At 38.0% G+C, this 15,451-nt stretch overlaps 1 protein-coding gene across 41 annotated transcripts in view; it reads right to left on the bottom strand.

The window, feature by feature from the left end:
* ADAM22 (ADAM metallopeptidase domain 22) overlaps window positions 1–15,451 on the bottom strand; it is a 237,340-nt gene that overhangs the window by 13,762 nt on the left and 208,127 nt on the right. For 5 of the 41 annotated variants that reach the window (XR_014815730.1, XR_014815733.1, XM_003357426.5 and 2 more), the window contains 2 exons: window positions 7,701–7,801; window positions 7,284–7,350 (listed from right to left, as the gene is read on the bottom strand). Coding sequence is in view for 29 of the 41 variants with exons in the window: in XM_003357426.5 (XP_003357474.1) it covers window positions 7,284–7,350; window positions 7,701–7,801 (168 nt within the window). In the remaining 12 variants the exon portion in view is untranslated. Of the gene's footprint in view, window positions 1–1,323; window positions 1,354–2,670; window positions 2,758–4,927; window positions 5,039–5,707; window positions 7,112–7,279; window positions 7,351–7,700; window positions 7,802–10,143; window positions 10,339–15,451 lie in introns of those variants that run through there. The other 36 variants (XR_014815738.1, XM_021063346.2, XM_021063348.2 and 33 more) reach the window with 22 other exon arrangements.

The raw sequence follows: 15,451 nt of genomic DNA, 5'->3' as shown, positions 1-15,451 counted from the left end.
CCTACATCTCAAGATGTTGTGAGATGCAGGCACTCAATACGTGACAGTTGTTATCAGTAGTTCCTTTCCAGCGTTGCTGCATTTCCACAGAATCATGGAAGTAAAACCACTGATGACGTGAGTAATCAAGTGGATAACAGCCCACAGCAAGGAAACCTTCTATGAGCTCGTAAAACACTATTACCAAGAGAGTTGCCCCAGGATCTAGGTGTGAGAAGATACTGCTCTCCCTCTGACCTCACCTGCTCCTTCGTGATGATCTGCATATACACTGGCAACAATTTGAGCGAACACTGTCAGATGGGACTGGGTAAGGGAGCCAGCGATGCACTCCGATCACTAGAAATCTCTGGGCATTTCCTCTGCTCTTCCCAGTGATATGGACGCCATATGTGCTTTTTAATGCTGGGCTATATTCTGGACCAGTTTACTGCAAAGTCCTCACCGCGTTTTGGGAGGGATGTCACAGACCCCACACCACATGGGTGATTAATAAAACGACCTTTGCCCTCATTAGTGGTTTTGGCAGGAGAGGTAACCCTGAATGACCTGGAGGCAGATGCAGCAGATCTGAGCTTAAGCATTGGGTTGGCAAAGCATAAGCCATGGCATGGATATGCTTTGGCCTCCTATGTGAGACTAGGTGTGGATGGAGAGCGGATGAAATTCTCTGTTGTGCTGGAGTCATTGTGCTTCAAGTCCTGGGCTATTTCGGTTATTCACCACTTCCATGAAAATTCTGAATTGATTTTCAAGTCTTACTGGCATAACCTTCATAAACTTATTAACTCCCAAATGACAGTTAACTTTTGACCCTCCGCTGAATTATATCTAGCCTTTAAACATAAGCATGGACTTTTAACAAGGAATTCTTAATAAGACTCTCTTCCATAGGAGCCAACATTTCATATTACAAGAGGAGATAAAGGGACCCTCTAAAATTGCCCTTGCAGCTTTGCACGTGCAACTGGGGGAGCTGAAGCGTTTCCCCATCCAAATTGCATTTAGTCATGCAGCTTCTGGGCAGACCTGGGTGCTAGTTTTAAAAAATGTGAACTCTTCTCTGGGAACCACACAGACTACTCAGCTCACCCAGGGGAGGTGAATCAACTCTTCCGGAGTACCATTTCACAAATTATTGCTGCAAAAAATGTTATGTCGATTTAGGCATATAAGCCCTACCCCACATGGGACAAAAGTCATTCTGTTTTGGTTACATGGCTAATACAAATTATAATCTGCCCACAAGCCTGAGGAAAATAGAAAGGAGAAATAGGACTGCAGGTGAGCCAAGATTCCAAATAACATCCAAAATCATCTTACCTGTCCTCCTGACGCTGGCCATCTTGGGAGCTACAGGTGAGGGTGGGATGTTTGAATGTGAGTGTATGTGTATGAGGTTCAGTGGAAAAGTGGTATAAGCAGAGGGACAGGGCAGGAGGGAAAGATGGGGTACAAAGCAAGATATAGTTCCGTGAGCAGGCAGGGGTTATGCTTTCCTTGGGTTATATGCAAATGTATGGATCAAATTAAAACGCAGGTAGGTCTAATCATTTTCTCAAACTATACATGTCTAGACTAAATGGTACACTGGAAGAGAAAGTCCACCTTATATGGGTGCTGAGAGTTAAAAATACATAGATATTTTGATATCTGATAAATACTGACCCAAGTCATGGCAATAAGTGATCTGACAGTTTATTGTTTTAAGTTATGTTCAGAAGAGGTAGTAATTGAGTCTATATTGCTTCTTACATTAGTTGTCTACAAAGTAGTCAGACATAAAGTAGACATATACCTCTAGGAAACCATTTTGATATTATAAAGAGTGAAAATATGCCATAAGGAGCTCTTGGAAATTTTGACATCCAATGTTACTCTGAGCTGCAGTAAATTGAGTCAATGTGCAAGTTTCTAAAATGTAGGAATACTCTGTCTGCTTTTTTGTGAATCAAGATCATGTTTCTGATCTGCTTCCTACTGTATTTGAAGTGTTAGACAACCACATTCTAACTGGAATAAAAATGTCTTAGATGCTTTTTGGAGACTCTGCAAAACCCTTCTCAGCACAGTCCTTCTCTGGTAGCCAGTGGGTGTGCTGACCAAATAAAACCTAAACTCATTCTACACACTCTCATGTGACCAATTATCATCCCAATAATTTTTAAGTTATGTCAAATCATTGGTTTGACTCAAAGTAAAATTCCACTACATTTCATTTCATTTCCTTTCATGTTTCTCCTTGAGTTTTTGTATGCACTATGCACTCTTATGGCAATAAGTAGGAAAAATGCATTATGAAACCTCCAGATTCCAGAAATTAAGTTGTTGGGGTTAATAGTGCTGCTTTATTAGTGGAAAGTATGTTTCATGCCCATAGAACACTACATAGCATAGAATGAAGAGAAAGCTACTAAAAAAGCTCAAGATGGTGATAGGGACATGCACTAAATGGCAACCCTTGCAAATGGCTTCATTTGAAACATTCAGAAAAGAACTGGACTTGCCCACGAAGCCAAAAACAGAGATCAAAAGGCAGCAAATAAACAAGGACCCTTTCCATCTATGGGAACTTGTATTGGGAGATACAAGATAGAGGGCCAGTCACATCACAGTGTTTGTATGTGCTGGGGGAATTTGAAAAGGATATAAAATTAATTTATGAAATACCTAAAGTATGGTCCTTCAGTGTTTTTATTCACATCTTCTACCCACTTAGCTACATTATAGTCTCTTTTGAACCATGGGTTTAAATACCTGCAGAAAGCAATGGAAGGAACAAAGAAAGCAGAACAAGATAGAAAATCTGAAAATACACAGCACAAGCTTAGCAAGGATGTTCTTCACCCTCCAAATGCAAGTGACTATGCCAAATAAACCAGGATGGATTCGGGGTGATTATGAGGCAGTCTGTACAATGACATGAGAATTAACTCAGCTACACCAAGGCTCAAGGCATTCGAGAATGTACTCAACATTTCCGGGAAAGCCTTTCCAGTGGTTTCCCAAAGCGGATCAAGAGCTCTTTCAATCAGGGTACTGTCGGCAGTCCCACTCACCCACCTCCAGAGTGGCTTTTTCCAGGCCACCGTTCATTTGGCTCCTTGGTTTTCAAATGATAAAGGGGCATTTTGAGAATACTCAGATGGCTGCAACTCCAACCTGCTGTTTGATGATATAACACCTCAAAAACAGTGAAAAAGAGCCACGTTCTCTTTCCAATATGGAAGGAACAGCTTTTACACGGCCTCTGTCTCACTCCCAAGGGCAGATCTCAAGCGGGAGTTAACGAGAAAGGTGATCCAGCTAGCACTGTAACGAACAGGAAGGGCCCCACTGTTCCGATCCTGAAGACCCAGCAAACAGTAAGGGTGGTCCCAACAGGCCTTCGTGATCTTGCAGGTGGGTTTAGTCACTTAGGTGCAGCTGCCGTGTGCCTTCCTGCCCCTTGTGCTCTCCAGGCTAAAGCGTTCATGTTTCCTTTAGGAAATGACCCTCAGAAGTTGCCTTCTGAGTGTCTGATCATAATGGGAGTGACTGCCAGAGGACAAGGATAACCTTACATAACGCTTTCCTGATGGAGCTGGCAAAGTCTCCATCAGAATTACTGCACAAAGGAAAAGTCAAAAGGTAGTAAAATTGTGAATGCAAGGGTTTTTGTTTTTCATTTTTTTTCAGAGTTTCTTTTGATTTTTTACCCCGAGAGCCAAGCAAAAACACATCCCCTCAGAGACTGTCTTTGTCCTATAAATACAGATTCAACAAATTGGGTCTTAGAAGAATTTGGAGGTTTTACTGAGTGTTTTTCATTGAAAAGATAACCTCTTGAGATATTACAGACAATGAAGAGTCAAGCTCTATAAAACTTTTAAAGTTATTTGGAAATAAACTAGGGAAATTATAATATATACTACTTGTTTGTGGTTAAAGTTCACTTCTTTCCTCTCTATTAGTTTTAGTTTGTAGACACATTTCAATCAAGATACATTTCCACAGTTATATCAACAAAATTAGATTATCTTTCGTAGTGCTTTCCCTCAATTTTTTTAGCCATAATCCATGTACATCACAAAATAACATCATGACGTTCCCTCCTGAGAGAAGGGCTTGGCTGCTTTTCATGCTGACAAGACCATTTTTGCTAAGATAAGGTCCCCTGACTTGAGAACAACCCACACTTCTTTTGGCCTTTAGCCACAATCACCACCAACTTGTGCTTTGACAGAGATCGCCAATTAAAACTTGCATCGAGATTTCCACTGAGACTCTGAACAAAAAGAAAAAAGTCAAAAAGCAATTGCAGCCACACATGAAGGCTAGTGAATGCTCCGGCCTGGGGAAAACCGAAGAAAAAGCCCATGCAGCTGGTACTGGGTGAAACATAGCCATACAGCAAACTGAGTCACCCACAGGCAGTCGGCCACTTCCAGGAGGAGACCTGTTCCTCTCACTGTCAGTCTTAGAAGCTGTCCCATGAAACCTACAGACACAGGGCCTGGCTTGCAACGGGTGGACCTTTCTCTCCGTGTTGGGGAGCATCTCGGGAAGCTGTGACTACTTCACTAGAGGTTGCTGAAGAGAGCTGCCCAGTCTTATGCCTTCTGAGGATGTGCCCATCCAAGGGCCCTCACCTGGGGCCTCCTAACATCTCTAGGTCAGGCCAGCTGGAGTGATGGGCTGTCAACAACCTGGGATAATCTGCCTATGTGGCTTGACTTGGCTTGTAGCGCAACATGCAAAAAAAAAAAAAAAAAATGCGTTCAACAGGATAGGAGAGCTCTATGTGTTCTCCAGGATGGAAAGGCAGAGGAAAATCAGCTGACGTTGGTGGTCAGTCAGAGATCAAATGACCCTGTTCTCAGCCAAGGAAGGGACTTGGAGGGAGATTAAGTGGCAGCCCAGAATGAGAGGGCAGGTGGAGACTGACCTGTGATCCAGACTCCCTGTCTGGGGGCTGTCAGAGCCCCCTGGGCTTATGCCTTGGGATGGGACAGTCTGGGCGAGGGAGTGCCCAGGCTCAGGTGCTTGGGGCTCCCTCCTGTAAAAACACAATATATAATACAAAGTCTAAGCCAAAAACTTTCTTTCTTTTTTTTTTTTTTTTTTTAAACATCACGTACAACAGTGAGGAAGATGCAAAAGCTTTGAGTGGGAAAACAATACAATAAACAAGGACATTTTATAGCAGGGTGTGCATTGGTGGTGCATGTTTTCATTCATGCCCCGATGTCTCATCACCCTTTGGGATGAGGAGGTACTAAAGGGAAGGTTGAATAATGGACCTGATTATACTTCTTAATCTTAAAAGAAAAATTAAAAAGCTATGTTTGTCCGTGGTCATTCTGCTCCTCTGGAGCCACGCAAATAAATGATACTGTTATATCAGAAGAAAATGGGATCATTTAACAAATACAGAAAGTCTCTTAAAAAGCTGTCGACATAATTCTAGATATGCTATATATTCAGATTTTTTTTAGAAAAGAAAAACAAAACATAATGTCTGGACAATAAGGTATGAGAGAATGTGAGGATAGTGTCAGCTTCACAGACTTGGCTCCATGCAGGTAACATGGGCCCTGTAACCAAATCTGAAAATCTGAAACATCTGAGAGTCCTTCATTCTTCTTCATAAAGATGATTCCATTATGATGTCTTATGAAATATAATAACTATCTCACAGGCAATATTTATCAAGGGTGATGTAGAGTATCATAATATTTGTCACATGATATGAGTGGGGATTTTATAGTTGTTTTTTTTTTTTAAAATAAGTGATTAGGCTAGAAAACACTGCTAAATGCCAAGAAGTCTTTGGGTCCTAAACTCCTAGCTTTAATATAAGATCGGCTATTTGGTTGGTATTCATGTAGGCGTTTTCAAAGCCTTGTTATAGAAAATGCTGTTAGAACACTAAACAGTACACAAAGAAAGTTCTGAAGAATATTTTTGCAGTTTTATCTGTACTCTTGTGAGCAACTGAGATAAGCTTAAAAAAGCTCTTACCAGGTGACCTCATGCAAAACAAATCAAACCACATTCCAAGAAGAGTTTATCCAGGATGAGCCCTAAAGCATCCAAGCGCTTTGGGAATGTATAAGATAAACTCTAACGGATTAGTTATTTGTGATGGAGTTCTATGATGCCATTTCTGGACCATGCAATGCTCATCACTGGAACCTATCTCTTGTTTCTAAGTAAAGTATCCTCTAGTAAACTTTGACAAGCCACTTACTAGACAATACCATCAGCAGGAAGTTCCAAATTTCAGGGCAATGTTATTGTCCTGGACTGAAAAAAGGCAGGGTATATGATGGAAAAGCTAACGTGAGTTTCTGACAAGCAGTTAACAAATATCTGCTATTCAGGTTTTTTTTTTTTTTTTTTAAGTATTAAGGCATGAAGAAGCAATAAAGATCCAGGGAATAATCACTAGCACTAAAGTGAGAAATAGGTTAAAAAAAAAAATTAAGGGGGTCCAAAAAGTACAGTTAATGAAAACCAGGCGGCCAGGTCCAGTAGGAAATGAAGGTATGTTTTATTCCATGATGGAGGTAAAGGTTTGAGGAAGCCTGGTTTTGCCTGAACTTTCTTAAGAGGAGAAATAAACTGAAAAAAGTGCCTGGTGTTTACCTCATTATAAATGACTTTCAATGGCATTTTAGACCCCACCTCTACTTAAAAAAAAAAAAAAATGTGGCTATCATTTAAAAAGGATAGTGTTGCATCTAGTGACAATGATTCCATTAAAGAGCAAGTTTAGGTAAGTGCCCCTTTAAAGGTCCTCAGAAGGAAAATTAAAAGGGAAACATATTCCCGTAGTCTGAGAGAATGCTTAGATTGCAGCCATGAAGCTCTCGGAGCGGTGGTTTCACACTGTGAGCAGTCATCATGCTCTAGGACGTGGGAATTTTCCCCTGATGCTTCCGGGCTGTATGAATACTGGGGGGAGGAAGGGTGACCCCTCTGGAATGGCTGGACCCGGGGTGATGAGAAGAAAGGAATGTTATCAAAATTCCCTTCAAACGGAACCCAAACACCTCAATGGCAGGTTACTGGAGGAAAAAGCCTGCACTATCAGGCAGAATTGGTATGGGCACAGTTGCGGAGATGCCTAAGTAAAAGAGAAAAGCCAAGATTAATTTTAAAAGGGAAAAAAAAAAAAGAATTAAAAAGATAAAACCAAGGCCAAGAGGCATGGCTCTTTCATGATCTGGTTAATTAACTTTTCACAGTCATGGCACAGGACCTTGGAGTGTCTTTTTCCATTACATGTTCAGACTTACTCAGTTGAATTAGACCGAGGTCTAAATCTTTTGCCTCTGATTTTCTTTCTGTTGCCTCCCAGGTTACCTGAAAAAGATGGGTTTATGAAGCTAGGTTTGAATAAAAATAAATTTAATTGCCATGTGTTTAATCACACAGTATTTCAAGGGGGTACAATTCACAGCCAGCACCAGCCCAGAACACAGGGCTTCAGAGCTCTGCAGAGCCTTCTCAGTGTGTCCAGTGCACTGGTGCTAGCAAATCCTATTATTTCCCATCCAAGAAAAAATGCACTGGACTCTCATTATAAATGCCTTCCTCTCTGTTGGGAGAAAAGCTAAAGACCTTACAGCAAAGAACAAGTCTTTACAACCAAGAACCACAAAACATAGCATTTAGACGATGAGTACAGATGGGTTCAGAATGCCACCGAATACCTTGCCAAGAGTTACTTCGAGGCCGCCCATTTTCACAGATGTCTGAAATATGTTTTGTATCTGGAATCCTTTCACTCCAAGAATGGGAGAGTCCATTTGACCTGAAATTGAAAATGTATACATAGTGTTCAAACATATAATCAAATGAAGGTTTTGAAATCAGTAAGCGAAACTTCTAAGCATTACTGTGCGTTAAAATAAATCAAGAAATAAAAAAATCTGAAATGAAAGAATGAAGAGAACATGAAAGTCTTCATGAAGAAGGCAGAATTACACAACATTCAATTTAAGAAAAGTCAAATACAATGGAACCCCATTACAATACTTTGTAATTGAAAAGTATCAGGATACAATGCAAGCCAATTCCATTCCCCAGAACACAGCAACCATAGATAGCAAATTCACTACATATTTCAGTTACATAGTCCAAGCAGCTGAGTTATAATGGGGTCCCACCATAGATGTTTCTTAATGGTAAAGCAATGGCTTCCATTCAAGTATTGTTATGAGAACATGGACTTCCAAGAGATTTCATTAAGATTTGCTCAATGGAAGTGACTAGCCTTGATCAAATATTTAGGTGTTCTTAAAGAATAAAATTATTTTCTGAGAATTGGCATTTTCTCCAAAACTGTGCCCCCCCCCCCAAAATATGATACTGTTGGTTAAATTGCCCAATAACTGAACAGCGTCAGATGTTTATCATGGAAGTGTCTCTCATGAAGTCCATGTACCGTTAGGCCCTTTCGCCCTTTGTATCCTGCCATCTTTAAATGAATTGTCTACAAGAAGCAAAATTTACACACCTACCTCGTACCATATAAGAAAAGCATTCTGACAAACTACATACACTTAGGAGGAGTCACATAATTTGACACAATATTTAACTGTTTCAAGTCAAAACACATTAAGATTTTGCTAATTTCTGGTAATTATTCAAATCACTATTTTAAGTTCTTGTTGAGGTACTTCAGAAAATAGCAATGCTTTAAACACCTTTCCACATATCATTCCAGTTAACTGCTAACAAGGTCTATTTTCAAAGGAACTTTCTGCGGATGAATGAAAATAAATGGAACTCAGCACAATGACTACATAACTCCCTAGATTTTTCGACAGCATTTACTAAGTATAGAATGACTCCTATTTTGTACAAAAGGACAACAGAAATTCTGCTGGAATCCATTGATTTCTCTACTTATTTACCATGTTATTTAATTTAAAATTACATATTTGACCAAGAAAATAATTATATACCGAGAGAATTTAAGTAAATCTTATTCTCTTAGCCAAAAAGTCCCCAGTAGGTTAAAAGTACAATTTTTTGAGTATCCTTCTTAGAATTGTACTCCTCATGCAAAAATAATACTTTTACTTTTGCTTTAAGCTACGTTATCTGAGTGAAAACAATCCTTCATGCTTAGGACAGTTCCACACAGGATTCCCAGATCTCACTAATTGCTTCCATTCTTTTTCCTAATTGTTTATAAAGAGTGACATCTATTGCAGAATTTTCACAGATAATTTACTCTATTTAGAACTCCAGAAGAGATGTTTCTTCTCAATAAACTAGCAATTTCCCTTTCAATCTACAAAGTAACTACTGTGCCCAAAGTAATGCATGGGGCTATCATTCTTTTTCTTCTATATATCACACCCCTACCAACAATTTCAGAGAAACTCGTCCATAGGAATATTTTAGCTTTTTTTCCAATATGAACGCAGGTCTCATTTCCTAAAACTTTCCAACTATTTATTTCATCTGTCAGCTTATTTCATTAAACAATTATAAAGCATGCAGGGTTTTAAATGGTCTTATACACCTTAAGATCCTGGAGCAAGAATACAGCATCCAAGTTTAAGACATATAAATAATATATTAACCCCATCTGGACTGTTAACAAAACTCAGGCAAACATTAAATATAGTTAAAATTAATTTGACAACCAAGCTCTAAGTTATAAAACCTAGAATTAATCATTCCAAGAATGAAAGGTAAAAATCATAATATTTAAATGTATGATTCACAGAGAAGCGATCTTTTTTTTTTCCCATAGCAAGCTTAGCTTCGATAAATTTTAAACTAAAAAAATATTCAATGCAGCATTTATATTATCATTTCATTTTAACAACTGCTTTTATTGAAGCATGACAGTAACCTTTTTCTTTGACTACCAAACATGACATAAAGCTCACCATTTAAAATATGATCAAACTCTATGTATAGTTTCATAAGCCGTATAAGAGCAACGTTGAAAAACCAAAACCCGGGGGTTTCTATATAGATTTAGGGTTGTCCCTTGTTTAGCTTGATTTGGTTTGGATTTCTGGCCTGATTTGTTAAACCAGTGGTTCTGAGCATATGGCATTTTGAAGTAGAGTAATCAAAGAACAAAGGATACTCTTTTTTAACATTCAAGAAAGAAGGAAGAAGTAATCAAACCTGCTGCAAAATAATGAAATGTTCTGACTAATGGAATAATGTGTGATGGAACAGGTAGAAATCTGAAAATGCGACAGAAAAGCAGACCTCTTCTTAGAACTAGATGCTGAGTTTGTGCTGACTCCAGGAGGAATGTCGCTATAAAAAGAGTCGCCATCTCCAGGCTTTTTTACATAATCTCCCTGGGGTAACTGTCTAAGGCATAATAAACATTTCAGAGTCAGAAAACAAGACACACACATGAACACAGACATATACAAATATTATCTTAGGAAAAAAAGAGGTAGGAGTAATGATCTACATGAATCAAATCTATAACAACACGTAAGATTATTAATAAATGTGACAGCTGTTCAAGTCATTCTAACTGTAGAGTCAGAAAAGCAATCGCTGCAGTCTTTACAGTCCAGATGAATAAACCCTTATTTGAGGGGAAAAATATGAAAAGATGAGGTTTTTTCACTGTAACTTAATTATATTTCAGAGATGTTAACTGCCATTTTGCCTTTAAACAAGAACAAAAACTGGTGTTGAAGAAAATGTATTGAGACACGTGTCCTTGTCCAGATAAGGCACTGTTTTTTTGGTTTTTTGGTTTTGTTTTGTTTTTCCACTGTGGTAAGAAAACTAGTCACAATTTCTGAACACTATTTGATTTGGTCTTAAAAACTGATTGGTTTCTAAGCTATGTTCTATAATTGAATCCAAATAAATTCTTATTCGAGTTTTTTGTTCAGTGTGGAGTCTCACTATTCATTTAATAGAAATATGAAGAAACTGCAAGAGATTCAAAGGTCAATAAAAAGGTCATTCTGTAACTGCGCACAAGAATGTGTAAAGGCCGCTAATTTAACAAAGGGAAGACAGGGCTGAAAAATTAAGGGAATTCTTGTTGAACCTACAGAAAAATATACAAAGGTGGCTGGTGAGTGACTTCAACTCTTCATCTCCAACCAGGGAAAATCTATAGTCTTCACTGTTACCAACCTACTTACTCTAACGTTGAATGAATGAAGATTGGAACAGATTTTTATTACTTCTCCTAAGGGAACAGGGTAGAAAACTTTACCACTGCCTGGTCCAACCTCCCTCCCTTGGTATCTAATCTGATCCTTTGCCAGTGCATGGCACCCCAATAGGCAACAGCATCTACAACTTGATTCAGTTCCACTCAGCAATGATGTTGGAGGTACCCCCAAGTAGTATATACGGAGCTGTACTTAACTAGGTCTTCAACAAAGGCTCACCTCTGTTAACACCTCTTCCTATTTGTTTTTTCCTTAGTTACTACACTAGTCATGGTCACTTGATGATGCTAAATTCGATCTCCAAAAGGTCACTCTTAGCTGTTTCCCTGCTTATGCCAATGACCACACTGTTTTAAATGTTTAAAATGCTTGGTCATTCGTTCTTTTGAGTGACGGAATACACTCTCTCACACTATATATTCACACATCTCCAAAGTAAAAATTTTCAACTGATATAAAGCACCTATATTAACTTGTGTAGTTAAATCTACTCCTCCCTTTAAAGAAATCAAATTTCTCATTAGACTTATAAGATTAATTTTACCTATAATTACCTATAATTCCTTCAAAAAAATTTTTTTTGGCCCTGCCCATGGCATGTGCAGATTCCCAGGCCAGAGAGAGAACACACACACGTCCAGCAGCAGCCCGAGTCACTGCAGTGACAACACTGGAGCCACAACCCACTGCACCATGAGAGAACTCGCTTCAAAATATTTTTATTCCTTTAAGTGACTTTCAGCTCATCACTGTAATCTTTTTCTCAGTGTGTTATGAAACATTAATTTTATACAAAAAATAACACAATTTCCCCATATTTATAGTGTTAATAACACAGATACATCTGCTTACTCAAGATCTTTAAATCTCTGGAATCATTTCCTGTGTTGCTGCCTATCAATAAAATACTCTATCAATGCGTGAAAGAACGCTCTCAATAAAATCAAAGTTCTGTAAGTCGCCTCAAGTAGGAATATTCACCTTTTGTATCATATTAATATGTATAAAAGAATGCCAAAGAACAACCAACATCATGTTTCTAATAATAATCTTTGCAGTTAAAAAATCATTTTTGTCACTATGACCCCTAATGATGATCTTTATAAGCTGATGATACCTGCCTCAAGAAATTCAAGACAGACGTTCTGACCATATTTGCCCTTCTCCATTCATCTATTCCTGAAACTCCCCTCTCTTTTGAGGCAGTCCCCTAGGGTTCACTTCGCAGAGGCTGCAGGCTTAAATGGACGGCTTCTCATAATGGGTGGGGCCCAGTTTTGTTTTGTTTTTTCAACTAAGCACATTTTACCAGCCCTTCAATATAACTTCTCTGCCGTTCATGGTCAACATTCACACAGTACAAACATCCTACATGCTAAACAAAGTATAAACTATGGGTTTCAAAGATTTGGATGGAAAGTTTAATAAGTTCAATGAACTTTGGAGGCCTGGCCTTGCTTTTTATCATCCAGGCAGATTAAAGACTTACCTATCTCTACTGTGAAGTCTCTCAAATAAAGCAACTACTCTACATTCTCCTTAAATTCCACAAGAAATGCCTGTAACTTTCTTCATGTAGTAAAGGCATTAAAATGTTAATAAAAGATGACGGATTTTGTTAAAGATCCCCTAAGAAGAATATCTAATATCCTTCACTATCCAGAAATTTATCCTTTTTTCAATATCCAATTACAGATTATAACAAATTTATTTCTTCTTGATTAACCTCTAGTGAAGATAGAGAATATCAGATCCTCATGATAAAAAAAGCATCAGTTCATCATTTGTTATAAAAGATCATAAATGACCAACTAAATTTAGACCAACCAAATGATAGCTTTACATTTGTTAAAACTGAATTTATTTTATTGTCTTTATGGTTTTCTTCCTAAATTTTGCCAGGCTCATAGAATTTTGGAATAAGGTAGCCGAACCATTGCTAAGTTTTATAATGGAGAAATGACTCATTACTTCTCACATCACATGAAAGTATTTTAGACATGTGCATGATTTTTTTTATAAACAATGACCAAAACAAAAGCTATGTAACTAAATTCTTTTTCCTCAGAAAGGGTTCCTGCTATGAGTGAAGACTGATTTTTTCTTAAAGGGTCCACTGAACCATAATATTTAACTTAATAATCCTCATACATACTCAAAATGAGATCACCATGAAGAAAATTTAATTAAGTCTTAACCTTAATGCTGAAGGAAGAATGTCTCCAAAGCTTTGTTGGTGTCTGAGCTGTCTGCGTTTCAAGAAATATTGTGTAATGTATAACAAGTCACATTGACAGATGCATGAATGTCACTGAAATAAGAATACTAATAGTATAAAAATAAACTAAGAAAGGTTTGGGGGAAAAAGAGGAAGGTTCAGAAGCAGAAAGTAAAGTGGCTAAAACAGAGAAAAGAAATGGGGAAGGAGGTTTCTGCTTAAGGTATGAATCAGGAATGTAAGCTCTAATTATTTATTCTAATTTGCATTATGGATATTCAATGATGTATGTTCATTTCAAAGGAAGCAAATATTTCAGCTGAATAAGGATGTTTTATAAATCCAAGTTTAATGAATGCTTTCCTAGTTTATTGCTGTTTGCAACCCTGCCTGAAAACTAAAATTCAGACTTCTAATTCTTGTTACAAATTATACAGCTACTAAGTCCCAAGAGCATTTATCCTAAAATATAAACAATAGCACCAACTGAAAAAAATGATGGAGGTCTTTCCTGGAGATTTTAAAGAAAAGGATCAAGAGCCATCCTTCCAACTGTGATATCTACAAATTCTCTCTGGCTCCTCAGTTCTGTGGTTCTACCCTTCACGAGATGACGCTGGCAGGTTTTAAGTGATATTGTTCATGTATGGGGTTCTGCCGCCACTGAGCTTCCATTGTTCATTAGAAGAAAATAACAGGTTTGCTTCTCATCTTTTTGCCAGACATACAATTAAACCCATCACACATTCCTTCAATATAAGGAAAGCCCTGAGGACACATTCTCTGGAGGGAAAATTTACCAGGTTATCAGGTTGCTTCACAGAATTACTTGCTGCACCTTCCTGAAAATCTGAAAAAAAGTATGCTCAATTTGGCATTTCTGAGCCATTATTATCACTAATAAGAATGTGATAACTAACTGCATATTTAATATGCATTTAATATTGAAGCAAACCTTTATGTTCACCAATGCTTTCACAAGCTCAACAGGATGTGTGGTCCTCACTTATGTCAAGAATACTGTCTTCCTCTTTGAGGACAAACATACCTACCTCCCTCACTCATTTGAAGATTAGAGAAACACAAAGTCTTCGGAGACCATATACAAATAACTTCCATTGCTAGAATGCTTCACAGATTGCAAAGAACTTTTGTTGCTTTTAGAGCTGAGGAAAGTTTCAGTGATTTCCCAAGACCACAAAGAAGCAAGTGGATTTTCAATTCCTTGTCAATTGCTCCTCCCACCCCGGCACCTCAAAGGAAGACCTAATTTAAAGGCAACTCGAAATTCTTTTTCCTACTCCCTGGCATCCTTTGGAGGTGGGCACATCTTTATTGGAACATCAGCAGCTATTTTCATGATTTCCTAATGCATGCTTTGGTCCACTGGCCATACAAACTTCTCTAATATATATTCTCAAAAAGAAAAACCCTTCAGAAGATATTTATACACTCACAACTTCCTGTTCTAATATCTTCTACTCCTTGCTGCTTCTTCATTCAAAGATTTATTGTAAAACCCTAGGATTCATTAGCTATGGGCAAGGGCAAAAATAAACAAATAAAGGTTGTGCTGAAATATAGCAAAGGATAAAAAATAATATCTGCTGAAACATGACAACTCTCAAAATACAAACTAGATTCCAAAAGAGTTGCCAGTTGATGAAATGATGACTCAATAATATCAGGAGGCATGATTCCATCAGGCACAAAAAGGAGTCTCTTAATATGAAAATTTTCTTAACTGTACCTATAAATATATTGAGTTAGACGAAGAAAGTGGTGCACAAGTTTACGTATTTATCATTTTTTGTAGTGTGGGCAATTTCTTTCTTCTGGAGAGATCTCCGTGAGAAGACATCTTAGCACACCATAACACCTTTGTTTATGTTGCCTATTTGTGACAATGTACTTTCCTTTTTACAGTCAGCAGTGTTAAATTACCTTATAGCCTTAACTCATCTGGAAATGCAGTTAAATCATCTGTTTCTGATCCTACTAACCTAATTTTATTTTTCCCTGAAGAAAGCCGCCAAACTTACTTTTATCATATAGCTGATCA

This window comes from Sus scrofa, chromosome 9, assembly GCF_054392235.1.
Source record: "Sus scrofa isolate SSC_HxYL_T2T_F1_AM1 chromosome 9, Sscrofa_HxYL_maternal_Yorkshire_Landrace_v2.0, whole genome shotgun sequence".
Lineage (NCBI taxonomy): Eukaryota > Metazoa > Chordata > Mammalia > Artiodactyla > Suidae > Sus > Sus scrofa.
Note: the sequence above shows the minus strand (reverse complement) of the source record. Positions and strands in the feature narration are given on the sequence as shown.